Source organism: Mastomys coucha, unplaced genomic scaffold (assembly GCF_008632895.1).
Source record: "Mastomys coucha isolate ucsf_1 unplaced genomic scaffold, UCSF_Mcou_1 pScaffold21, whole genome shotgun sequence".
In the NCBI taxonomy this organism is placed as follows: Eukaryota; Metazoa; Chordata; class Mammalia; order Rodentia; family Muridae; genus Mastomys; species Mastomys coucha.
In genome coordinates this window covers 24,375,558-24,402,237 of record NW_022196904.1, presented here as the reverse complement: position 1 = coordinate 24,402,237, position 26,680 = coordinate 24,375,558, and the positions used below count along the sequence as shown (strand labels likewise).

Here is a 26,680-nt window from a genome sequence, read left to right as displayed (position 1 = left end):
GAGAGAGAGAGAGAGAGAGAGAGAGAGAGAGAGAGAGTGTCCTGTGTGTGTATAGAAACCTGGAAAGCAGAAAAGGTTGTCAGATTCCCTGGAACTGGAGTTACAGACAGTTATGAATCTCCATGTAGGTGCTCAGGTCCTCTGGGAAAACAGCCAGTGCTCTTAACCACTGAGCCATCTCTTCATGACACACTTTTTAAAAAAGATATATTCATTTAGTATACAATGTTCTGTATGCACATATACTTGCACACCAAAAGAGGCACCAGATTTCATTACAAATGGTTGTGAGCCACCATGTGGGTACTGGGAATTGAACTCAGGATCTCTGGAAAAGCAGCTGGTGCTCTTAACCTCAGAGCCATCTCTCCAGCCCAACATACCCATACTTCCTAACCCTGGGGATGGAGTAGTGACCAAATTCTTGCTGGTTATGGTTCTGACTTCCTATATCTCTCTGACCACCCCACTTGTGCTAACTTCTGTCCTGTTTTCCAGAGCATTCCATCCAAGCAGAAGCATGCCTGCTTCCTTCACATAGATTGGTCCCTAACTCTTCCCCCAAGAGACCTGCAAAATGCATCTTAAATAAAGACTGTTGGCAGTTTTTTCCACCCCTGATCTTTTCTCAAACATCTTCTCAGACTGGCCTAGATCAGTGTCACCTATCAATTCTGAGGTGTCTTCTGTGCACAGGTGTTTAGTGACTATCAAGGGCCAGCCATCACTCAAATAAAGAAGCAAGGCACCTGCCACCTTTGCAACCCACAAGGTCACACACTACCAGCTCTGTCTGCTAGGCTGATGAATGTAGACTAACCACTCCTAAAGAAAACAGGCCCCATCACTCTCATGGCCTCAGCCAGTCCATACAGAACTGTACCTTTATGGAGATTTTTGTTGAAAGCTACCTGATTTTTTTTTATTTGTTTATTTTGGATTTTGTCATTTTTATATGTATTCACTTATTCATATGTGTGTGTTGTGTGACAAAACTTTTCCTGGGGAGTCACCACATACACACAATGTCCCTCTCATCCCAGTTAGGGAAACACACTACCAAAGGGCAGAGGTCACCAAATTGCTTACGTAGGATTGGGGTTACTTACAGGAGCTGAGACAACTCAAAGCCCACTCCAGTATGGGTGCCAGGTCCCAAAGCTGGGAGCCTGGTGGACTCAGCAGGTTGGAGGGTGTCCTTTCCAGGTGCCTCAATTGGTCTAAACCTCTTCCAGGCTGCTCAGCTGGTTCCTGCTTCCTCCAGGCAGCTGCTCCAGCCTCGGAATCTTCTTTGGAATCTTCTTCGCAGCTTTTAAGATTTACTCTGGTAGGAAGGGACCTTGTGAATCTGGTCAGTTTCAGGGACTTCCTGAAAGGATTCTGAATGATTTAGCTTCCTGCTTAAGGAGCTTCCCTGCAGGATGGAATATTTCAATCTGGGGGTAGGGCTGGGAAACTGTTGCACAACCACTGTTGTGTATGTATGCTTCCACAAGCATGGTATGATTCCAGGCACACATATGGTGACTGTGTGGTGGGGGTCAGAGGACAACTTGTCAAAGACATTTCTCTTTCTCCACTATGTTCTCTCTGGGGAGTAAACTGAAGTCACTGGATTTGGTGGCAAGTGCTTTTACCCACTGAACCATCTAGAAGATTTTGTTTTGGTTTTTTGAGACAATCTCACTGTGTAGGCCTAACTGGCCTGGAACTCTGTGTAAACCAGGCTGGCCTCAGAGCCACAGAGATCAACTTGCCTCTGCATTCCAAGCACTAGGATTAATTTAAAATAATTTAAAAGGAGATATTAGTACTGCTCCTAACAACATAAAAAGATAATGAATGGAGCTAGAAATGGTGGTATGTGTCTATAATTTCAATACTTAGGAAGCAGAAGCAGGAAGATCCTGAGTTCAAAGCAAGTCTGGGCTACATAATGAATACAAAGGACTGGGAATAGCTTAGTGGTAGAATGTTCTCCTAGAATGCATAAAGCCTTGAGTTCCATAGCCACAGAAAAGAAAGCAAAACCAAAAACATACTATACAGCCTGGCCTACAGAGTGAGTTCCAGGGCAGCCAGGGCTACACAGAGGAACCCTGTCTTGGAAAAAAAAAACACAACAAAACACAACAAAACACATACTATAGCTACATACAGGTGTCTTCTCTATTCTATATACAGGTGTCAGTTTCTATTGCTGTGAAGAGACACATGGCCACAGCAACTCTTATGAAGGAAAGCCCTTCAATGAGGCTTACTTAGTTTCAGAAGTTTAGTCCATTGTCATGGCAGGGAGCGTGTTGGGATGTAGGTGGACATGGTGCAGGAGAAGGAGCTGATCCACAGGCAGCAGGGAGAGAGAGCAACCCCAAAGCCCATCCCTGCCAGTGAAACATTTCCTCCAACAAAGCTACATCTCCTAATCCTTCCAAATAATGCCACTCCCTAGGGACCAAGCTCTCAAATGTATGAGCCTATGGAGGGCCATTCTCGTTCAAACCACAACAAGCTAAAGCCTAACACTTCTTGATACTTTGATGGAATGGATAAATTCATGGGGGAAAAAATTCAACAACACTATCACAGGAAAGCAAACTTATTTACAAGTAAAGAAATTAACTCGGTAATTTAAAATTTACACACGCACATGCACACACACACACACAGGGAGAGAGAAAGAGAGAGAGAAAGCGAGAGAGATATAGTGCTGGAGAAGTAGCTAAGAGTTCTACACCACAGGAAGAGATAATATGTCACAACTAGCTGCTCTCCACTTCCTGCTCCAAGATTAGACGTGAGGAGATCCCGCTGTGAGGAGATACCATGGAGCCTACCCCCACGTCACACCTGCACTTTTACATCCCCTCATGCTATTGCAATGTGACCAGCAAGCCTCCTACTCCTGCCAACATGCCCTCATGGCTTGCCACCATGTCTTCCCACCACAATCAACAGTGTCCCTCTGGAACTCAACGGCAAGTGCAGACTGAAAGCTCAGGCACAAAGGAGATTTACTTGACCAAGAAGGTCAGGGGTCGGGGAATAAGAAACAAAGACAGGAGACAGAAGACAAGGGAAACAGGGAGGGGACAAGGGAGAGGGAGAAGGGGTATTTGTCCCACAGTGGAACAAAGGGCTGCCTCTGGATAGAGAAGAGACAGATATGGCACATTAAATAAAATAGATAGATAGATAGATAGACAGATAGATAGATAGATAGATAGGCAGTTTATAAAGGTGAAAGGGGAAACTCCGTGTTAGGATGAGGTGTTTAATTTTAATTGGGCATATTAATTAGGTGAGCCAAAGGGGGCTTTGGATTGCTGGACTTCAGTACTTTGATACCTGGACCTTGGTAGTCAGCCTCTGGAGGAGGAAGTAGCAACATGAGGGAACAGACATTGGTGGCCAGCTTTATAAATGTACTCTTATCAGGTTTTAGCAAGGCAGAGAAGAGAAGGGCAAGGCCTGCCAGAGCCATGCTAGCCACGCCCAAGCTGTCCAGAATCTCTTCAGACTTGGCCCCTCGCATCAAACTGTGTCTGTTACTTTGCTGTGAGGAGTTTATTTGGGCGTAGGGTCCCAGAGGACTAGCAATCTATCGTGGAGAGGAGGTATAACAGCGAGCAGCAGCAGGCAGGGTTGTGAGAGCAGGAAACAGAGATGGGAGATCGAATGTTCAGCCCCATTCCGAAGCAGATAATCAACTGGGAGTAGTGGGACGCTGTAAACGCTAAGCCTACTCCAGCCATGACTTCCTCCAGCAAGACTGCCTCTCCCTGTAACTTGTCCGAACAGCGCCACCAACTGGGACCAAGTGTTCACTCAAGCCTGTTGAGGGATATTTCCCATTCAACCCCACCAGAATGAAAATAAGGAAACATAAACACCCACTGGGGAGCGGGGAGGGACCTTCCAACGACCTTCACATGTCTAAGTAGGTAGATACAGTCAATGTTTCATTATAAAAGAGCCATTTAGGGCAGCCGTCCTCGATCTGTCGGTCCTAACCATCGGAAAACACATCATTTCCAAAGGTCTCAGGAACTGAGACATCACTCAGTAGCAAAATAAAAAAACTGCTACAGTTATAAAGTAGCAATGAAAATAATGTTATGGTTGGGAGGTCGCAACATGAGGAACTGTAATAAAGGGTCGCAAGGTTAGGCAAGTTGAGAACCACTAATTTAGGGGCTAGAGAGATGACTAAACCATCAAGACCACTAGCTGTTCGTCCAGAGGACCAAGTTTGATTCCCAGCACCTGAAGGGAGTCACAACCTCTGTAATTCCAGTTCCAGGCAACGCATTGCCCTCTTCTGTGAGCACTGCACACACTGCGCACAGACATACACGCAGGTAAAACACCCATATGCATAAAAGACAAGCATATAAATCTTAAATAAAACATAAAATAACTGTGATTCTTATGAGAATTAAAAGGAACAGTTAAAAAGAACTAAAATATCATCCACGGTTATGAAAACCAAGGACGTTCAGCAGGGAACATCTGACAAGCTGTCTTTTTTTTTTGGTTTTTTGAGACAGGGTTTCTCTGTGTAGCCCTGGCTGTCCTGGAACTCACTCTGTAGACCAGGCTGGCCTCGAACTCAGAAATCCACCTCCCTCTGCCTCCCAAGTGCTGGGATTAAAGGTGTGTGCCACCACCGCCCGGCTGACAAGCTGTCTTCTAAGTCTAGGTTTGGGGGCTGTTTTTAGTTTGTTTTGTTTTGCTAGTTTGTTTGTTTGGGGGCTTTATTCTTTACACAGGGTCTCACTACATAGCAGATTCACCTACATTTTTGCCAGTAGTTTTTGCACGCAATATCTATAACTGTTCCTATTTTTTTTTTGTCCAATAATTATGTTATATCACAACCCTTTGCCGTCAACAACCAGAGAAACAAACAAACACATGCCAGGTGTGGTGGTACACACTCTTAATCTCAGCATCCAGGAGGTAGATGGAGGCAGATCTCTTGTGAGTTCAAGGTCAGCCTGACACACAGCCAGTTCCAGGCCAGCGGAGGCTACCCAGTAAGATCCTGTCTCAAAAAAAATAAAAAGAAGGAAAAAAAGTCTAAGACACCATGTCACCGGTACAAGGACAGAGGAACAAACCACATCCACCGGAGTCCAGCAGCAGGGCGTCACATCAATGATTACATCGGCTGAGCCTGGGCCTGAGTCTTGGACTCCAGGCTGCCTGTGTGGGCTGGAACTACGTCTTTCTCAGTCATCACCTTTCTTTGCATCATTTGCCCAGATCCCAGCTCAGACACTATTTCTGGTGTGGAAATACCTAAGCAAATCGATTCCTCTGGACTCTGACCATGAAGGCTTCTGGGTTGGGAAGAAGGAGCTGGCTTGTCTACTAACAGAGACCGCTAGCACCAGATAGCTCTGGAGACTGGATTTAGGTGAAGGCCAAGAGAAGAGCTGTTCGCATTCTGCTCCTGTTCATTACCTGTAGATGGAAGCCAAGGGACACTTGAGTCGAGCATAGTTGTTGGGTTTGTCCAGCAGATATGTGTCAAAGATGAAGTACGGCTGGTTGGTTTCCATGGCGGTGTCACAGGGCACCTGGCAGGCTTGTACCTGGAGTTCAGGTCGCAGGCGGTTATTGGTCACCTTCTCCTCCCTTAGGTAGAGCCAGCAAGGCATGGGCTTTTCTAGGGGCTCCTCCACATAGCAGTAGCCTAGACGTTTGCGCTCACCAGGCTTTTGGCAACGGTTACAATCTTGCCAAGGATCCCAGCGGGTAAAAACAAGTACGTTGCCTCCTAGGCTCACACTTTCATTTCCCATGGGCTCTTGGCCCAGGTCTTTGTGTGTGACATGCAACAGAGCTATGTCCTGGAAGTCAATCTCATATTCTACTACACGGGCCTTATGATCATCCAGGCATTGGTAGAGCCCTGTCTGGGAAGGCTTAGGGTCAGACAACTGCAGGTCGCTCCCAGGCAGTACCTTCGCATCAGGCATAGAGTTGAGCAGGGACGGTTTGTCCTCTAAAGATGAAGAAAAATACCACAGTGCTTTGGGGTAGTTACACTGCAGGATCACATCATTGCCTGAGAGCAGGGCATACTGACACACATTCTTGTAGGGACAGCTGATTAGTCTCTGGGCCCATAACATGGGAAGAGAAAGACCAACCAGCCACAGAGCAGCCAACATGGCTGACTAAACTACACAAGGAACTTCAGAACCTTCCTGGGTACTGTGACGTCACCCACAGAACTTGGGCACCACTAGCCCTGTGAACTGTGGTTTGGTGAGTTTCCACATCAAATATAATAGAGAAATGGCTCAGCAGTGGAGAGCACTGGCACCTTTTCCTGGGGACCTGGGATTGACTCCCAGCACCCATATAGTAGCTTATAACTGTTTTACATTCCAATCCCAGAGGATCTGATGCCCTCTTCTGCTCTGTGGGCACCAGATACACATGTGATACACAGACCTATATGCAGGCAAACCGATGCCTATAAAATAAAACTGAATTAAATGTGTGTGTGTGTGTGTGTGTGTGTGTTATCTATAGAACTTACATGTCCTCAGGAAATAGAATTCTTTGCCCTCTACACATCCAGCATACAAAGGCAATGGTGTGCTCTGATGCAGACATCCTCTAAAGTTCACACTTTTGGACCAGATGGTGGTGCCAATTTTGCTGGTACTAGAAGCCTTAATGTTTAATCTCACCAAACAAGAATAAAGACGATTACCCAAATACTTTGGTCAAATGATGCAAGTTTTATTTTTTGTCAGATGGGCCTATGTCTCTAAAGCAGAGCTTGAGAAGACAGCATCAAACAGGAGAAGGTGGGGTTTATATTAGCTCTAAAATTTCAAGGCCAGAGGGTTTTCAAGGGTTTTGGTTATGTAGGACCTCAGAGGAACATTTCAAAATTATTTGGCAGAGCATCTCATCAGGGTGGAGGTCACAATATTTATAAGGGGTAGAACATGTGCAGAAAATGTGTCAAGGCATGATCAAACACAAGTTTTATAGAAATCAGGGATGACCTTGTAACAAGATGGCTCTTAATCTTAAGATGGAGTTATGCTGGTCCGCCACTGGGAAGCGGGACCCAGTTAGCAGGACTACAGCAGTGTCCTTAGGTCTATATTGTCCCTGCCTTCTTCCTGTTTGCCTCTCTGTGTCCTGATGAAGCAAGCACTGAACTTGGTTCTGTGCCTCTCCCACCATGCAATGCAAGCCCCAATGATGCAGCCCATCAGCCATGCCCACAAGCCTTTGAAGCCATGAGCCAAAAAGGTTTAAACAAACAAGTAAGCAAACAACACCCGTTTCTCACCAGCATTTGTCACAGAGATGGAAAGTACATGACATGGGAATGGGACGTCTTCATGTCCATCTTAAGGGGGAAGGATAGGTACTGGTCTACTGTTTCTGAAGTCCAGCGGGAAGCTATGATGAGGGTCTCCTCTCCTGGAATTAGTAAAGACTTGTCGGTCATCAACACGCTGGCCCCTTGGTGTCACTGGGACCTACTGACTGGGACAGCCTAGAGTCCACCATCTAAGAAGCCCATTCTGGAATCTTAGCTTCAAAACCCCATTCTTCTCTCACACTTAGGCCCAGCACTGGCCAGCGGAGAGTGCTCCTCCTCAAGGGCCCCACAGATGTCACCTGAAACAAGATGATTTGCTGTGGCAGGAGAAAGGGGGTAGGTCTTAGTCCTGTACACACTGGCTATTAAATGTTCTGGCCTGGGAGGGGAAACCCTCTTCACTTTTGCTTATATGCTACTCGCTATAATTGACGGGGTAGCCCCACCTAACTGCAGAAGGGACGGGAAATGGAGGGATGTAATATTTGCTAAGCAATGTTGTCTTCGGGATGGGGTAAGATAGGCGGTGAAAATCTGATTAGCAAAATATCAGATGACAGTACATGGTTTGAAGGGAGGAAAGTGGGGGAGAGAAGTTGGGGATAAGCCTACACTAGGGTATATGCTGAGACTTTTCTTTGAGACTTCTACATGGAAGATATATCTTTGGAGACGGTAAAAATGTTGAATGAAAGTGGGGTGATTAGCATGGGTTCTAATCCAACACAGATTCTTTCTTTCCTATGTTGGAGATGATGACCAAGTTTTAGGTATCGATAACATATTGATAATAATGACATTTACAAAACACAAAGTAACACTTACCACTGGTTTAGGATTACAAGCGGTAAAAGTGAAGGTCATGGCGATTTCCTCTATTTTTAAACTATGATTTTTTTTTTTAGAGAGAGATTTATTTGTTATTATAACTAAGTACACTGTAGCCGTCTTCAGACACACCAGAAGAGGGCATCAGATCTCATTATGGATGGTTGTGAGCCACCATGTGGTTGCTGGGATTTGAACTCAGGACCTTCGGAAGAGCAGTCAGTGCTCTTATCCTCTGAGCCATCTCTCCAGCCCTTAAACTATGATTTTTAATCCACTTGGGAACAGGGTGAAATTTTATGAGACGCCTTTGCCTTTGAAAGCAGCCCTAAGTGAAATGGTAGCAGGTGTCCGCAGCAGGAAGGGAATTCTGGTAGCTAAACCTTTAGGCCATATTGTGAAAGTGTGATTCAGGACCAGCCAGGCCAGTATGGCCGAAGTCAACTAAGAAAAGTTGGTTGGAGAAGGTCAATCAGGCCAATGTATTTTGAATTGTGCTTGGGAGGGAATAAAGCAAAGCACTAAGCGGAAGAATGTGACCTGACACCACTTACAAAACAGAGAAAACGGTTGGAAAATGTTAGGGTCCCAACTCACCAGGCAGTGGCCAGTTCAGTCTCCAGAATGCGTTTCCTCTCGGCACCACCAGGGAGCAGCAGTGTTGCGCTGAGAAGGACGAGAGCGACTGGTGCAGGTGACGGCCGGGAACCTTTGAACCGAAACAAGTCTGTTGGTCACCAGTCTCGGCCCAGCGCCTTTAATCATAACTTTCCGGAAGCCTGGCCAACAGCGAGGGATACCCGAGGAGGAGGTGGAAAAGGAACCACGCGTTAGGAAATGAAGGAAGTAAGGAAACTGCCGAAGTACGACTGCAACTTTTTAAAAGGTGCTGTCCCCACGAGCGTCCCCTAGGGGGCCAGAGCATCTCTTCTAGTGCGACCTCATTGATTCCTCGAATCTTACAAATGGGGAGCCCAGAAAGACCGCAGCACCTCCCCCACCGGGACGAGAGTGGGAAGGCAGGCAGCGTCACCGACATTCCCCTGCCAGCCGGGACCTGGCTCTGCCTGGCACCTCCCCGCAAGGCGCACCTAGGCGGGTCCATCAGCGCCCGGGACAGGGGTGTGGACCAGCAGCGAACAGGTGCGCACAGGGCCCGGCCCCTCTCGGCAGGTGGAGCACGCCCAGAGGGTCTCTGTCCTCAGGGAGTTCAGTTCTTTCAACTTTGGCTAGAGCAGCAGGTGGCTGCATAGGTCGCCTATGGTGCAGGCGCCCTCCTGGCAAAGCGGTCACTTGGTTCAGGCCCTGGAGGCAGGAGCGCACCTGAGTCAGCCCACTTCCGGGGAGGGAGGCCCACAAGGCCCGCCCCCGCCGCCCACCCCCAAGCCCGGCCCCGGGGCTCCCACCCTTGTGTACCTGGGCGGTTCCATTCCCGGGAGTGCGCAGGGGGTAGAGTGACCCGGAGAGCCACCGCGCACGGGGTCAGTTGTCTCCGGGAAGCCGAAGGCATGAGCTTCATCCAAATTCTTTTTGTAGGTTAGAACTTCCCCAGTGCGGGGAAAATGGCCTTGGAATAGGGGCCGGGCGCAGCACGCACCCTTCTCGGCCTTGGTGCTCGCCGCGCCCCCTACTCTCCGGATACTTGGGAGGGGACGCGCGGGCACCGTCGCTGCTAGACGGCCGCGATGGCGCCGGCGGCCAGCGCGTGTGCTGGGGCGCCTGGCTCCCACCCGGCCACCGTGATCTTCGTGTGTCTCTTTCTCATCATTTACTGCCCAGGTAAGAATTGGGGTCCCCGCTTCTGTGGGACGGCGGGAGGACGCTACAGGAGGTGGATGATGGGCTGCGGTTCTCACCGGCCTGGGAGGACCCAGGACCAAGTGGCAGGGAGTCGGGAGTGATGGTTAGTGCGGGAGTGCAGATTAAAGATCTCCAGAACCCGTCTGGTAGAGAAGACCCCTGTGTGCCCAAGGAAGGGAGTTTCTTGTGGCGCCCAGCCCGCTCCTCCGCCTTTGTTGGAGATAACAGGAAGTGAAACTCTGGGGATCCGAAGCCTGAGCGCTGTATGAAGAAGGGGACCCTTTGTGGGCAGGAGCAAGGGCCTCCCGATCATGAGATAGGCCAGCTACTGGGATCTTGGACGCACCCCAAGATTTCTAAGTGTTGGGGTAACGGGGAGAGGTCATTCGAGGGCTGGATCAGGCGGAGAGCTAGAGAAACCGTGCCCTGGCTTGGAGTGGGTGTGGAATTGGGGACTCCCCACCCCACCCACCTCCCCGGTATCTGTAGAGTGGACTTTTGAACCTTAAATCATCTTCCGCCTAGATTGTTGAATGTTGGCTCGGGCGGGGGCCTAGGGGTTCCATCTACGTTTGGATGTGCATTTTGAAGAATCTCTGGGTAGGATGATGAGGACAGAATATTCCAGGGACCTAGCCCGTATGGCTACATACTTACCACTTTTCAGCCCCGTAGGTGTATAAAATGGGCATGATTATCCGATTTGCCTCACCAGTCTCGGGAATTAAGAAACAATATGCTAGGTGCTCTGAAGAGACAACATGTGCTGTCTAAGTGGTGTGGCTCATCGCTGTTGCGGCACCTCCCTGGGCTTGGCTATCCCTACTGACTATACTTTTCTTCTCAGACTCTGCCAGTGCCGTCCAGGTGACTGTGTCTGACCCCTACCACGTAGTGATCCTGTTCCAGCCAGTGACGCTGCCCTGCACCTATCAGATAAGCAACACCCTCACAGTCCCTATCGTGATCTGGAAGTACAAGTCATTCTGCCGGGACCGTGTTGCTGATGCCTTCTCCCCAGCCAGTGTGGACAACCAGCTAAATGCCCAGCTGGCAGCTGGCAACCCCGGCTACAACCCCTATGTGGAATGCCAGGACAGTGTCCGCACTGTCAGGGTGGTGGCCACCAAGCAGGGCAATGCTGTGACCCTAGGAGACTACTACCAGGGCAGGAGAATCACCATCACAGGAAGTAAGTGGGGCAAGGCAGGAGGAGGCTCTGTGGGTGGTAGGGGTGAGAGTGTTTGGGTGTCCTGTTTTAAATGGGCTAATGAAGGGAGGGATCCTTCTATTTACCCACCTATCCAGCCACCTGTCCACCCACTCATCCATCCATGTATTCATGAATCCATTCACTCCCCTACCCACATATCCATCCACCCATATATCACCTATCCATCCATCTGTCCTTCCACCCCATTATCCCACAATAAAGCCCGGACTATATACTAAGTCTGTTCCAGGCTCTGGGAACATAGAAATAAAACCATCAAATCACCCTCTTACAGAGTTTAGAGTGTTATAAGGGAAACAGACTAAACATCCAGTGTCAAAAGCTTGCAGATAAAACAACAACAAAAACTAGTAGAGATCAAAGTGGGGATTTCCTTTATAATACTAAAATGCCAGCAATAAGAAGTAATACTTTAGCCGGGCGGTGGTGGCGCACGCCTTTAATCCCAGCACTTGGGAGGCAAAGACAGGTGGATTTCTGAGTTTGAGGCCAACCTGGTCTACAGAGTGAGTTCCAGGACAGCCAGGGCTACACAGAGAAACCCTGTCTGGGGAAAAAAAAAAAAAGAAGTAATACTTTAGCCAGTGGTGGTACTACACCTGTAATCTCAGCACTTGGGAGGCTGAGGCAGAAGGATCTTGAGTTCAAAACCTGCATGTAGTGAGACCCAAGGCATGCTTTAGATTTGCCTGGAGTGGGTTAGCTCAGTTAGACCACACAGTAATTGAGTAACTCCATTCTTTTTTTTTTTCCCCCGAGACAGGGTTTCTCTGTATAGCCCTGAATGCCCTGGAACTCACTTGGTAAACCAGGCTGGCCTCGAACTCAGAAATCCACCTGCCTCTGCCTCCCAAGTGCTGGGATTAAAGGCATATGCCACCACTGCCAGCCGAGTAACTCCATTCTACTATTATCGCTTTTTCAGAGGTCCTAGAGACAAGTGTTGCTGGAGTTACACTCAGTTGATAGCAGCTACACCACCACTGTAGGCCTAGTCTCCAATCATTCATTCATTATTTTTGTTCTCTAATGGCGCTAGAGATGGATAGAACCCAGGGCTTGTCATGTGCTAGATAGAGCTAGGTGGCTAGCTCTACCTCTGAGCCACGCCTATAACCCCTCACTAGGGGATTCTAGGCTGGTGCTCTAGTACTGAGTTATATCCACAGCCACTGACTTGGTATTTGTCAAGGATCTACTGTCTCCCTGGTGCTCTTAGAAGCACTTGGAAAAGGGTGGTGAGCAGAATAGCCCAGACCCTGACTCTGCCCCTGATTGCCTTCTAGAAGTGAGACTGGCGGTGAGAAGACCTAGGAAGAGTGAGCACACCGAGTATGGTGACCCTGGCATGGGAATGTGGAGGTAGACAAGGGGTTAAGACCACCCGAAGCGATGCAGCAAGTAGGAGGCCAGCCTGGCAACATGAGTCCTTGGCCCAGGGGTTTAAAAAAAAAAAATAAGAAGATTGGGATATTTCAGATAGTTTTACAAACTACAAAGAAAATAGCTTTTGGTGATGTGTGGAATGACTGGATGCACCATCTTTGCCAGCATGATTTGAAGAATCCAGAGGGTGGAGGAAAGACAGGGACAGCGGAGGACCAGGGGTGCAGGCTTCCCTGGGTGAATGGAAGCGTCCATTATTTGCCTTACAGGATTGGTTTTAATTCTGTGTGGGAGCACAGGAAGCAGGTGACTCTAGACTGTAGAATGTCCCCTCTGTCCCTGGCAGGATGCAGGTGAAAAGCAGGGTCCTAAGGGATCAGACTTGCCCTAAATCCCCATGGAAACTCAGCCGTAAGCTTCGGCTGCCTGGGAAGCTGGGGAGAGAGAGGGCTTCTTGAGAACACTGGACCTAGTAATGATCAGGACATCATAAATACAGAGAAATCCTTGAAGGCTGGCTGAAACTGGGTGTGCTCTGAGGGACGCAAAATTCAGTAATGTCTGTCAGAATATATCATGGGGAAACCTCAGCCCAGACGGAGCCCTCTAGCTGGCTTATCTCAGTAGTGGTACGTAAGTGGCCATCTTTTCAGAAGTCTCAGTAGCCACGAGAGCCTCCCTCCTCTTGAGCTTTGAGGACAAAGTATTTCAGAGGTGGATCTCTCGGTTGGTATCCCAGAGGCCACCTGCCTACCAACTTTTTAAGAGTAAAAATAAGTATAACCTGTCCCCGGCTACTCAGAAGGCTAAGTGCGCATATGTGTAGCAGAAGTTCCAGGTTAAAGGCCATCGTGGGCCACTTAGTGAAACCTTGTCTCCAGTAGTGAAAAGAGGATTGGGATGCAGCCAGGTGGTACAGCGCCTGTCTAGTATGGGTAAGGACGTAGGTTGTTCCCAAGAACTGCTAAAGAAAAGAGTGATAGAAAAAATAGACGCCCATCTCCCGGGGCCTCCCTTCCGCTCCTGTTGCTTTGGGAGCTGTGCAGTGATTTTGTTTGTTTGTTTGTTTGTTTGTTTGTTTGTTTTTGGAGACAGGGTTTCTCTGTGTAGCCCTAGCTGTCCTGGAACTCACTCTGTAGACCAGGCTGGCCTTGAACTCAGAGATCCACCTGCCTCTGCCTCCCAAGTGCTGGGATTAAAGGCGTGCGCTACCACTGCTCACCTGAGCTGTGTTATAGCGGAGGGCTTAGTGTTAACTTCCTCAGGTTGCTTGGAGCCATGCCCTCCCACCCCCATTCCGAGCTGTCTGAGCAGGACGCTGAGGGCCTCTGAAATCATGAGGCATCCCTTTGCTGTATGTAAATAAGGAGTCAGGACATAGCCCAGGCTCTGTTCCCACTGGAGACCAGTATCTTGGCCTCTCACCTCACACATGGAATCATTGCCCAGCCTCTGTGATCTTGGGGGCCTGCAGGGACCAGGAACAGGGTGTGCCCCACAGGAAGGAGGTGGACCCAGGCCTCAGGAGTGATCAAAAGAGGCCGGAAAGCCTTCCCTTTCATGGGCTCTGCAAACATCTGATGGGCCAAGTACAATATAGCAAGGCCCAGATCTGGTCCTGGAGGCCCCTGGTTTTAATGTCTGGCCTATGTAATCATTTCCCACGGCAGGGGGTTCCTGTTCACGCCTTCGGATTTGGGAGAGGCTTGCTGTAGAATGCATGGGTCAGGAAGGAGTAATCAAAACCATAGGCCCATAGGAGACAGAACAGTTGGGCAGGCACCACGGCCAAGGCGCCTCCCTGCCAGCCAACCCCATGGATCCTGGGTCCCCTTGTGGTATCTCCAAGAGCGTTAACCACGGGTGCTTCAATTCGCAACACCTGACACCCACTGTTGGACCATAGACATGTAAGTGGGAAGTGATGAGTTCAGAGAGCAGTACAGAAAAAACAGGAATATTAAGGGCAGTCTTAAGTCACTGAGTCTTTGAGGGTTCTGTGAAAGGCTGGTGTGTGGGATGGAGTGGATCTGTGCGTAACACAACTGCAGTCGACAACGGCTAGAAGCCTGACCTTGGAGAGGGAGTCAGTCTTCACTCTTCCAAGGTTACCCCGGGCAGCCTTCCCAGAGCTGCAGCACAGCCCCTGCTTCCACACCTGGCATTTGCTGTCGCTCTTGGGGCATGTCACCATCTGATAGGCAGTATGCGCTTTAACTCGGGTCTGAGGTGCTGTAAGGACAAACTTTCCTCCAGGAAGGTTCTAGATTCTTCTCAGGACTTCTGAACTGTCTGATTACTGGAGAACTCTGGGAGCTTTGGTGTCTGCAGGAGTTCACTGTGCAGCCCAGGCTGGCATTGAACTCACAGTCTCCTACTTCAGCCTCCTAAGTGCTGGGATTCATACATCTGTGCCATCACCTCTGGCTCAAACTTTTGTTTTTATAGTTAGCAAACTAACATGAGTTCCAGGCCAGCCAGTCTGAGAAAGTCAGCCAAAGAACTGGACATACCTTTTATGAAAAAAAAAAAAAAAAAAAAAAAAAAAAAAAAGCCAAAACTGAAAAGGAATTTAAATGAAGTAAGAGGTGGCATTATTTTTTAATTTGATGTGTCTTCTTGGCCTGGCACAGTAGAAGCAAGATTTTCCAAGCAGCATTGCTCGGCTGTGAGATGACATGTCACATGGAAAACTCTTGAACGTTCCTGAGGGGAAGGCTGTAAAATAAGTGTGACCTCGGGATTGGCCAGGGAACTCCAGGGTACTCCCCCTCTCCCCCCTCTCCCCGCCCCACCCGCCACACTGTGGGACTCTCTGCTTTCTAAGGAGGGTTAGTCAGTTATACGCTTCCTGGAATAGCCGATGCACTTCTGTTTTTTTGTTTGTTGCGGCACAGGGGTTGAGGTGGTCTCACTGTAGTCCAGGCTGGCTTCAAACTCTGCATCTTTGTACCTTAACCTCCCCAGAGTGGGAGACATCTGCCACCGTACCCTCAGCCATGTTGAATGCTGCATGAGTAGATCTGATGTTTGTTTGATAACCAGATGGCTAGAATTCTGGGATGGGCAATACAAGCTGTGGAGGGGGTAGCCTTCCATAGAATCAGAGGTAGCTGAGGCTGACTCCGTTCTTCTGCCATAGTGTTTGTCAGAGGTGAAGACAGAATTAGCACGGGAGCAGGGTGAAAAGCTTCATTGGACAGGAGATGTACGTTGGGGTAGCCAGGGAGTGCTTGACTAACAAGAAGGAACCTACATAAAGGGACACAAAGGATGAGCTGAAGGCCACTGGGATCGTGGGGGCGGCATTGACTAGTGACCAGAGAACATGCTGAGGGCTTTGCGGGGCTGGGGACTGTGCTTGGCATGATCTAGATGGGTTCTGGAAAGGGCTTTCTTTCTGAGGCAGCTTTAGCCCTTAGTGGCTGGTGTCTCCGTGAGTACCACAGACTTAGACACTCAGAGTTAACTGCTATCATGGGTGTGGTGGTCAGGTTGCCATGCAGGCTCCTGGGCCCGTGGCACCGGGTCATCAAGAGCCTGTGGCCAAGAAGACCAAGGTTATGATCCTCTGGGATTCTATGGGCTAAGACACTAAGATAGAGTCTCCAAGCAGAGGCTTCCCTGTCCCGGCCTTGCTAGGCTGATTAAAGGATGTAACTAATTAGGACCTGAGGAGTAGAAAGGAAACCGGATGTGCTAAAAGACTTTCATTAGTGGTGTAATTAGCAGGCACCTTGTCTGGGGCTGCTACAGACCGGAGCGTCCCCAAGCCCTGGGACTGACCTGGAATGTGGGGACAGAACGGAAGGAGATGGGCTTGAAACTGGGAGTATCTGGGAGTGTCGCTGGCTCTCCCACACCCACTCCTTGGTGCCTAGGCATCTCCTATCTGGGATCTAGCCTAGTTAGCTTGGCTGCCTAGCTTTGCACACCACCCCCAAGGCCTGATGGGAGAGATCAGACTTGGCTTGGTAAGAAGCAAGTGTCTAGGGTGAAAGCAACAGGTTCTGGAGTCAGACTGTCCCCACCACTGGCTGGATTATGTCATTGTTCCACACCAGATGTCTCACCCCAAAACCACAGTGATAATTATGCTCACCTCCTAGACTTGGTTTGGGTTTCTTTGTTTTATGTCGGTCCTGGGGATCTAAGTCAGGCACTCTGTGTGCTAGGCGAACATTCTACCACTGAGCCTAGCCCGTGTTTCTTTATTTCGAGATAGGATCTTGCTACGTAGCCCAGTCTGTTGTTCAGCTTGAGATTATGCTGCCTTGGCCTCCTGAGTGCAGGATGAGCAGCCAGTGCCGCTGTGGCTAGCCCCAGATGTTTTCAAATATCCATCTTTAGTGTTCAGAACAATACATAAAAAGTAGTATGCTCTTGGATGAATGGTTCCATTTTAGCTGGTAAGTATTTGTCTGAAATCCCAGCACTTGGGACGATGAAGTGGGAGAATTTTCCAGTTCAAGGCCAGCCTGGAGTATCACACAGAGTGAGATACTGTATCAAACAAACAAAACCTAATGAGTTGATACTTAATTTCTGTGTGTAAGTGGTTTTTGTCTGTGATCCCGGTGCCTAGGGATGTCAGGGAGGAGATTGGATCCCCTGGAACTGGAGTTAGAGAGTTGGGTTTTTTGTTGTTTTGTTTGGTTGGTTTTGTTTGGTGGTTTTGTTTTTAAGACACGGTTTTCTGTGTAGCCCTGGTTATCCTGGAACTCATTCTGTAAACCAGGCTGGCCCAGAACTCAGAAATCCACCTGCCTCTGCCTCCCAAGTGCTGGGATTAAAGTCGTGCGCCACCACTGCCCGGGTTTAGAGATGGTTGTTAGCTGTCATGTGGGTCCTGGGAGCTGAACCCTGGGTCCTCAGCAAGAGCAACAAGCGCTCTTAACTGACGATCCATCTCTCCAGCCCCAACCAATGGTTTACTTTCCCTCCCTCTTTAAGATGTAGGGGGCTCAGCCCCTGCTGATCTTAAGAGTTACCCTCCCTGAGGTGCCTTTATACTGTCTCCTCCTGACCCAGATGCTGACCTGACCTTCGAGCAGACGGCCTGGGGAGACAGTGGAGTGTATTACTGCTCCGTGGTCTCAGCCCAAGATCTGGATGGGAACAACGAGGCATACGCAGAGCTCATTGTCCTTGGTGAGTGGGGCTGGGCTCAGAGGGCGCTGGAAGTGGGGGAGCGGGAGCTGGTATGCCTTTTGTCCACTCTTGTGTGTCCACCCTCTGTCATCCAGCTGGGCCCTGTCGCCTGCTTTGCTCCCTCCCTTGCGGCACTGTCAGTCACTTGGGCTTCTCCATGCCCTGCACCCCAGACAGGACCCTTCCTAACCTCTCTGGCATTTTAAATCAGCCAGAGTCAAAGTGAGAGTGACCTGAGGAATCTACCTCTAGCTAATCTCTGGTTCTAACCCACACAGACATGGAGACAGGCTTATGCTTTTAATCCCAGCACTTGGAGGCAGAAGCAGCAGAGGCAGGTGCATCTCTGAGCTTGAGGCCAGCCTGGTCTACATAGCAAGTTCAAGAACAGACAGAGCTACAAAATAAAGAGACCCTGGGCAGAGTTAATTGGTAGTAAGAACTTCCCTGATGTGGGGGTCTGTTGTTCTGGATCCCTATAGAAAATAGTGGAGTGCTCACATGGAATCAGTAACCTTTCCATTGTCCAGGGTTACTTAGAATACCTGATAAAGTAAGTATGTTATAGTGCAAGTTATTATATTGTCGCTGAGGAGATAACAGCAAGAAAACAAGTCTGTACGTGTTTGTTAAAGTCACGTATTTTGAGAGGGTGGTGGCCCATTTGGGAGGCTGAGTCAATACAATCAAGAGCCCCAGGCCAGGAGCTGGAGAGGTGGGTTAACAGTTAGGAGCACTGACTGCTCTTCCAGAGGTCCTGAGTTCAATCCCCAGTGACCACATAGTGGCTCACAGCCATCTGTAATGGAATCCGATGCCCTCTTCTGGTGTGTCTGAAGACAGCTACAGTGTACATGTGTAAATAAATCTTCTTTAAAAAAAAGTTCTAGGCCAATCTTGAGCCACATAGTCCCTTTCAGAATGACCTGGGCTACATTGAATTTCAGGCTTGTCTGAGCTATACAGTGGCTTTCTAGCTAGCCTGGGCTAACTGTTTAAAAAGGGAGTAGAAGGAATATTTTCTTTTGAATATTTTCCTATGTATTCTGGGTCTGGAAGGCTAGCTGTACAACTGAGGTTGGACCTAACTTCTGCCACATCTCCAGGGTCACAGTATACCCTGAGTCCCTTGTCCAAACACAAGTTTGTCCTTTGCCCTTTTGAGGGGGTTTGGGGGAGGTGGTGTGTGTGATTTATGCAGTGTGTGAAAGTTTGAGTGTGTCTAACACATGGCAGGGATAGGGTTGAGTATCCCCAGGGTCTCCAGTCTGGCCAGGTGGCTTCCCTGCCTGGGCCAGTCAGAAGTCAGCACGTAGTCTTTCATGACACGTGCTGGATGCAAGAGAAGCTTCAGCTGTGCAGGGTCATCCTCGTGTGTGAGCAAGTGCATGGTGGGAACAGGTCCAGAGGGCTCAGACGGCAGCACAAAGGGCAAACGGTAGGATCCTCCCTCCGATGACCTCGGGACCTCCGTTGGCATGCACCATCAGCAGTTCTTGGAACCACTGAGGATCTCATGAGTTTTGTGCCATGTTTGTGGTTTATATCTAGTTGTTTTTAGTATTAAAATTGAACTAGGATATGTTTTTTTTAAAAAAAAAAAAAAAACAGGGTCTCGCTGTATAGCCCAAGTTGGCTTAAAGTGGCAACCCCCGTATCCCCAGTATCTCGTCCCTCTTGAGTGCTTAGATTATAATTATAGCAGGTGTCACTATAACTTGTTGAAACTCAGAAGCTTTTAAAATCCCAAGATAACTGGGAGATGTTAGCTATCAAGATGGTGGTGGTGGTGGTGTGTGAGGGAGGGAACCCCAGCTGTGCTCTCAGAGGGAGTAGACCTAGTGTCATGATACAAAGTATTGGCTTCTTGAACCACGCTTTTGTTTCTTATTTATCCTCGGCCAAAGTCCCATGTAACCTTCAATTCATTATGTAGCTAAGGCTATTTTAAACTCCTGGTGCTGCCGCCTCATCCACCAAGTGCTGGAATTAGAGATATACATCACCACACCCAGCTGTCAAGCACACATACTCTGGAGAGGTGTGCTGGTGTGGAGTTTGAGTGTGTGTGTGTGTGTGTGTGTGTGTGTACATGCACACTCTCCTGATACAATGCTTGTTGGGCACAGAGCCTCCACCATGCCCTAGAGAAGAGTCTTGAAATTTATGTGACCTGACTTGTAAGCAGATCTCAAATCTTCCTGGGTCACAGAACCAGGTCCGTATGTGATTTTAATGTGCCTTCATGGCCCTTTATGCCACTGAAAAAATACTGTGGGCTGGAGTGTAGCTACGTGGTAAAGTACATGCTGAGCATTTGTGAGGTCCTGGGTTCAGGCCCCAGCACTTTAAAAATAGATACATTGTATTTTGCAATTGTGTCACTATAAAGAATTCACTGTGATATACTTGGCATCATTTTTTTGTACTTTTCATTTAAGTTTAATATATTTATTCTTTGATAATTTCATACAAGTATATATCATATGATCATATGTGCATGTACATAACCCACTCCCTACTTCCAACTTGCCCCAGATACCCCCAACATGTTCCCCTTCCAAATTCATTCCTTTTTTTTTTTAAATAGCCTACTGAGTCCAGTTATTATTGACTCTATGCTCATGGGTATGGGGCCATTCACTGGAGTATGGGCAAACCTACAGTAGCCGTAGACTCCCCTTGTAGCCGTAAGTTGCCCAAAGTTCCTCATTTTGATCCCTGAGCAGTGGCTCATGCCTATAATCCTAGAACTCAGGAGGCTAAGGCAGCAGGATTGCTTCAAGTTCAAGACCAACCTGAACTACAGTGTGAGACTGTTTCAAACAATAAGTTTTTGGTAGGCTCTAGGGTTCACATACTTCACCTAACAGGACCTGTGTAGGTGGCAGAGATGGAGTGCCAGGCCGAGGTCAGACTCTTAGGATCCATGGCGTATGTGATGGGGCTCCTGTGGCAGGGTGGAAGGTATATACTTCTGGCCTGGACTGTCCTAAGTCACCATTGTCTCCTTTTCTGTTTGAGACATGTTTACCACTGACCAGTTGAAGCTGGCTGGTCTTAAGAGCAGTGGCTTGGGCTGGCCACGGCCAACATAATCTTGTTTCTTTTTTGTCCCTCCAGGCAGGACCTCAGAGGCCCCTGAGCTCCTACCTGGTTTTCGGGCGGGGCCCTTGGAAGGTATGGGGTGGAATCCCTGGTGGGGCTGCTCTTGCCCCCCATAGACTGCTTCTGTTTCTAGTTACCCTCCTACCCCCTAACTACTTCTCGCTGGAGACCTCAACTAAGCCTGTCCCATTCTGTGACATCTAGTGGCCTGGCTGTGGGCTTGGGGTGGTTTCGGCTGGTTAAAGAGGTTCTGGGGCGCAGGCAAGGGACTCGAGTGACTGGTGCCTGCTGTGTTCTGGGGCTCAGGTGTGGGCTATGGCTTCCCCCTCCTGAAGGCTACCGTTTGTGTTGCTCCAGCCAGACTCCCTCTTGCTCTGTGCTTTGTCTATTTAAATTCAGGATAAGGTCTCTGATGTGGGGACTGAAGCAGGCTGTCCTGGGGTTGGTATCTGTTGCTATGCCCTAGTCTTGGGCACAGAGAACCAAGCTGTAGTTGCAAGTTCTCTGAGGAGCTTTGCAGATAGTCCCCTGTCCCAGCGCTGGCTCCATAGCGCCCTGTAGAGCCTAGCTGCCCTGCCCATCCCTGTTATTCCTCAGCCCTCCCAGCTCAGAGACCATTCTCCTTCTTCTGCAGATTGGCTCTTTGTGGTCGTGGTCTGCCTGGCGAGCCTCCTCTTCTTCCTCCTCCTGGGCATCTGCTGGTGCCAGTGCTGTCCCCACACCTGCTGCTGCTATGTCAGATGTCCCTGCTGCCCAGACAAGTGCTGTTGCCCTGAGGCCCGTAAGTGCCCCACATTTGCTCCCCCCATTGGAACGCTGCTGGGCATATTAGCCCACCTTCCAGATCTGGAGAGTAAGGCAGTACGCACAGCAGACCATGGAGAACCTGTTACTTTCCATTATTGTTCACTTACTACTTCAGCTTTCAATTTCTTGTATTTTGGGGCTTCTCATTGTGTTGGGGATTGAAGCAAGGGCCCTGTGCATGCTAGGCAAACATTGCCACTGGTCTACAGCCCTAACTTGTGAGTTTTTTCCTTTGAGAGGCTAATTTTATGGCTGTGACTCAAAAACACGACCACCAAAAATAATAATAATAATAATTGTAGATAATATCACAGGAAGGTAGAGCTCCCATTAAACAAACTCTAGGTGGGTATTCTTAGGCAATGCTAGCAGTGTGGAAAGATAGAGACATGAAGATCTGAAGTTTGAGGCTAGCCTGGGCTACACAGGATCCTGTCTCAAAGCAGAAACCTCAAGTGGAAAGGTAAGTTTGTAGGCTAAGCAGCACACAACCACTCAAGTTGCACATCTTATGTGGAGCGTCTGTATAAGATATATCCTTCACATCCAAGTAGGTACCTGTGGAGGGCTGGGAATAGAAATTGGGACCAGAAATGAAGAAGCAGATACATAAAGCAGTGGAAGAAAGGACAGGAAAATGGATTCCATCTCCCTGTGCCCTTTAATTTCCCCTGGGAGGCTGTCGGATGCCCCGGCACCCTGGTACACAGCCCACAGGCACCCTGGTACACAGCCCACAGAAGAGAGCGGGCCAGTGAGGCTTTGAGGCCCTAGAGCTAGGTGCCTGATGGGCTGATGAGGTTACAGCAGAGCTCTGCACAACAGGAACTTGGAGGTTTGCATGTGGATAGCATTTGGTAGGGCCCACATAACATGTTCCACACCTGCCCCTACTGTCTGTGACCTGTGAGCCAGTCTCCCTTCTCTATTAGGGTCCCAACTTCTTGGCTTCCAAACACTTAGAAACAAAACACTTAGAGACAACTGTGAAGGTGCCAGGATGAAGCTGCCCAGCTCTATGTTTGAACCACTACTCTCAATGAGAAGCCTTCTGTGGCCTTTTTTTAAAAAAGATATTTATTTATTTATTTATTTATTTATTATATGTAAGTACACTGTAGCTGTTTCCCGATGCACCAGGAGAGGGCGTCAGATCTCATTATGGGTGGTTGTGAGCCACCATGTGGTTGCTGGGGTTTGAACTCGGAACCTTCCGAAGAGCAGTCAGTGCTCTTAACTGCAGAGCCACCTCTCCATTCCCGCCTTCTGTGGTCTTGCTGACCGTGCTAACATGGGCTATAGGTCCATTTCACAGATGTGGAGGGAACCCCAGGAGCTGTGAGCACTGAGACTGGAGCTGGGTCCATCTAGACTCCATTGTCACATACCTAGGAACCCGTTGCTTCCCCATGGGAGTTTCTTCCTGTCCTCTCTGCCCCAGTTCCTTACTGCCTTATAGGAAGTATCAGCCTGCTGCTAATTATAACCCAGCCAGTCACTTAATTAATGAAGGGGCTCCCCATGGATGTGGCTGAGCACTAAGTTTTTTGCTCCCAAATTATGGGAAGCCTGTAGCGTCTCCAGGACAGTCCAGTAGCTTTTGTGTTGAACAAGCACTCTACCACCGACCTACATTCCTAGGCCTCTTTTTACTTATTTCAACTGTCTTCCTAACTCAACCTGGCTGGCCTTAAAACTCTGGAGCCCTTTAAGACTGGAGCGATTAGCTGGGTGTGGTGGAGCACGCCTTTGGCCCTAGTGCTTGCTGAGTTTGAAGCTAGCCTGGGCTGTAACAAAGAGAAACCCTGTTTTGGGGGGGGGAAACAAAAACAAAAATTCAAGCTTTTATGTCAGTAAAACCATCAAGAGGACCAGAATTTGATTCTCAGTTCAATGCCTCCCACTTCAGGGCTGTCTTATTCCTCTGGCCTCCACAGACATCTATACTCAAATGCATATATCCACACCCCCCAACACATACACAAGATTAATGGAAGTCTTTAAAAAAAAAAGTCCAGGAAGCCAGGGCTGGTAAGATGGTTGGTTCTGTTAGTAAAGGCAGCTGCTGCCAAGCCTACAGCAAGAGTCTGGTCCCCTAGGACCCCTGTAGTGGAAGAACAAATTTCTGCTAGTGGCCTTCTGACTTCCACACAGGCAATGAATGTGAATAGTAATGATGGTGAAAACACCCAGCCTCTAGCCTGAGAATAGTTTACCCTTGAACTGTCGCGCTGGACTCAGTTGGGTGAATATGGCCAGTAGTTGGAAACACGGAAGGTACTTTGCATTACTCTACAATGTAGGCAAGGTGACTTCTGGGGCTCCCGTGTGTCTGCCTCGCTCCACTTACCGCATCTGGGAGGTGACAGGACATTATGGACCCAACAGGCTTGACTTTTCCACAGTATGGGCTAGGCTGCCCAGCTTATGGGGACAGTAGTTGGCCCAGAACAGCGGCTTTATGTAAAGAAGAGGGACTTTGCCTTTAGATACAGACCTGTCCTTCTTGGATCACAAGTTTAAGGTTTATCTTGGCTCCAGAGTTTAGGATTCTCCCTCCGCCACTTATGACTTATGAGTCCTTGTCTCAAGATAAGAAGGGGGAGGGGCTGAAGTTGGGAATGTGGTTCAGTGGAAAAACACCTAGGAAGTCTGAGGTTCTGGGATCGTTTCCCAATACCCAAACACAGATAGACAGGCAGACAACTACCCTGGATTTTCATATGAAATCTTTCCATTGTCAGCTGTCAGCAAACCACCATGTATATATAGATTGGGCCTCTGATGTATCGGTGTGCACCGCTGTTCTCAACTCCATGAGAAGTCAGATAGGACCTAGGGACTAGGTGAAGGCTGTGTCCCTAGAGTACTACAGGGATGGTATGGAGGACAGAACCATGTCCCAGAATCACATCCCAGCACGGGACTGCACAGCTTCTGACCATTCTCATGCCTGCCATTCTGCCTTCGCAGTTTATGCTGCTGGCAAAGCAGCCACCTCAGGTGTCCCAAGCATCTATGCCCCCAGCATCTATACCCACCTGTCTCCTGCCAAGACCCCACCACCTCCACCTGCCATGATCCCCATGGGTCCTCCCTATGGGTACCCTGGAGACTATGACAGGAATAGCTCAGGTGAGGCCTGGGGGAAACCAGACTAGGGGTGGGAATGGGCTGGAAGGGGGACATGGGAGATTGGGAGTGCCCAACTCTGCTCCAAATGGCAATCAGTCACTGATAACAAGTCTCCATTAGTTGGTGGCCACAGTTCCCAGGTCCCTCTGCTACGTGAAGTGGACGGCAGTGGATCTTCAGGTACGTCCTGTTATTTTGAAGTGGTTGTGCCTGGAAGGTTGATTCCCATGCATCCTCCCCAAACTCATCACCCTGTTCCTCTCCTCAGAAGTACGAAGTGGCTACAGGATCCAGGCTAACCAGCAAGATGACTCTATGAGGGTCCTATACTATATGGAGAAGGAGCTAGCCAACTTTGACCCTTCCCGGCCTGGCCTTCCCAATGGCCGAGTGGAACGGGGTGAGCTGCAGGCCTGAGGCTAAGGGCAATGAAGCACGCTTGCTATCCATCTTGCACAGACAATCCTTACCTGTGGTGCTCCCAGGGGAGGGTGTGAGCATACGGGTGACAAGGTTGGACCCATCTTAGTACCTGTGATATCTCCCTTCTCTACAGCCATGAGTGAAGTAACCTCCCTCCATGAAGATGACTGGCGATCTCGGCCTTCCAGGGCTCCAGCCCTCACCCCCATCAGGGATGAGGAGTGGAATCGTCACTCCCCCCGGAGTCCCAGAACATGGGAACAGGAACCCCTTCAAGAACAGCCAAGGGGTGGTTGGGGGTCCGGGAGGCCTCGGGCCCGGTCTGTGGATGCTCTAGATGACATCAACCGGCCTGCCTCCACTGAATCAGGACGGTCTTCTCCCCCAAGTAGTGGACGGAGAGGACGGGCCTATGCACCTCCAAGAAGTCGCAGCCGGGATGACCTCTATGACCCCGACGACCCTAGGGACTTGCCACATTCCCGAGATCCCCACTATTACGACGATTTCAGGTCTAGGGATCCACGTGCTGACCCCAGATCCCGTCAGCGACCCCGAGATCCTCGGGATGCTGGCTTCAGGTCACGGGACCCTCAGTATGATGGGCGACTATTAGAAGAGGCTTTAAAGAAAAAGGGGTCTGGAGAGAGAAGGCGAGTTTACAGGGAGGAGGAAGAGGAAGAGGAGGACCACTATCCCCCAGCACCTCCGCCTTACTCAGAGACTGACTCGCAGGCCTCGCGGGAGCGGAGGATGAAAAAGGTGAGCCAAGAACTTGACTTCAGATTTTAAGGATTCTCCACCCCACCCCCGGCCCATACAATTAACACTTTCTCGTTTCTCCTTTTGCAGAATTTGGCCCTGAGTCGGGAAAGTTTAGTCGTCTGATCCCACGTTTTGTATGTAGCTTTTATACTTTTTTTTTAAATTGGAATATTGATGGGATTCTTCACCAAGCCTAATAAAGTGCCTAATCACAAGATCTAAACCTCTGTCTTGCTGCGCGAGTTGGGAGGAAGGGGGACCAGCAAAAGGAGGGAGCAGACAAGCCTTCTGCCTTCTCCTTGGCCAGCCGCCTGGAGTACGTGCCCCTTGCCGCCTCCGCCCTGCCCCGCCCCGACGTGCGCATGCGCCCCACGCCCTCGGGAGCGCGCGCCCGGCCGCGCAGCCCCGCTCCCCGTGCTCCCGGTTACTCTACGACCTACTTTACAGTCCTCGAACCCCCGTGCCCCGGCGATCTGAACCCCGCGTCCGTGTTGCCGGGCGTCCCAGGCGGTGGTGGTCCTCTTGTAGAGTCCCCGGGTCCCCGTCCGTGTACGCGCGGGGCCGCCACCGGGGACAGACGGCGCGCGCGCGCTCCCCGGGGCCTCCCCTCCCCACTCCCTCCCCTCCGCCCGCCCGCGCGCGACCGCCCCGGGACCGCGCCGTCGCCGCCACCGCGCGCG

General features: G+C 49.5%; 3 protein-coding genes across 5 annotated transcripts in view; 2 read left to right on the top strand and 1 right to left on the bottom strand.

The window, feature by feature from the left end:
* The window catches only part of Fam187b (family with sequence similarity 187 member B), a gene marked incomplete at its 3' end in the record, with an annotated part of 15,122 nt that extends 8,918 nt beyond the window's left edge, over positions 1-6,204 (bottom strand). Inside the window, exon 1 of the mRNA XM_031384844.1 lies at positions 5,470-6,204. Coding sequence (XP_031240704.1) covers positions 5,470-6,182 — 713 coding nt within the window. The remainder of the gene's footprint in view (positions 1-5,469) is intronic.
* A 3,249-nt stretch (positions 6,205-9,453) lies between these two features.
* Positions 9,454-26,217, top strand: Lsr (lipolysis stimulated lipoprotein receptor). 3 transcript variants are annotated; one of them, XM_031386130.1, is made up of 10 exons: positions 9,456-9,970; positions 10,839-11,183; positions 17,643-17,762; positions 20,886-20,942; positions 21,505-21,651; positions 24,651-24,812; positions 24,933-24,992; positions 25,081-25,212; positions 25,369-25,997; positions 26,088-26,217. In XM_031386130.1, the coding sequence occupies exons 1-10, from the start codon at positions 9,877-9,879 to the stop codon at positions 26,121-26,123; spliced, it is 1,782 nt and encodes a 593-aa protein (XP_031241990.1). In that variant the 5' UTR covers positions 9,456-9,876; the 3' UTR covers positions 26,124-26,217. The 3 variants fall into 3 exon arrangements, with proteins under 3 accessions (XP_031241992.1, XP_031241990.1, XP_031241991.1); XM_031386131.1 differs by lacking the exon at positions 20,886-20,942 and having other exon boundaries at positions 9,457-9,970; XM_031386132.1 differs by lacking the exons at positions 20,886-20,942; positions 21,505-21,651 and having other exon boundaries at positions 9,454-9,970.
* Positions 26,218-26,362: 145 nt separating this feature from the next.
* Usf2 (upstream transcription factor 2, c-fos interacting) overlaps positions 26,363-26,680 on the top strand; it is an 11,887-nt gene continuing 11,569 nt past the window's right edge. The window contains exon 1 of the mRNA XM_031384843.1: positions 26,363-26,549. Within this exon, the coding sequence (XP_031240703.1) occupies positions 26,363-26,549 (187 nt within the window). The remainder of the gene's footprint in view (positions 26,550-26,680) is intronic.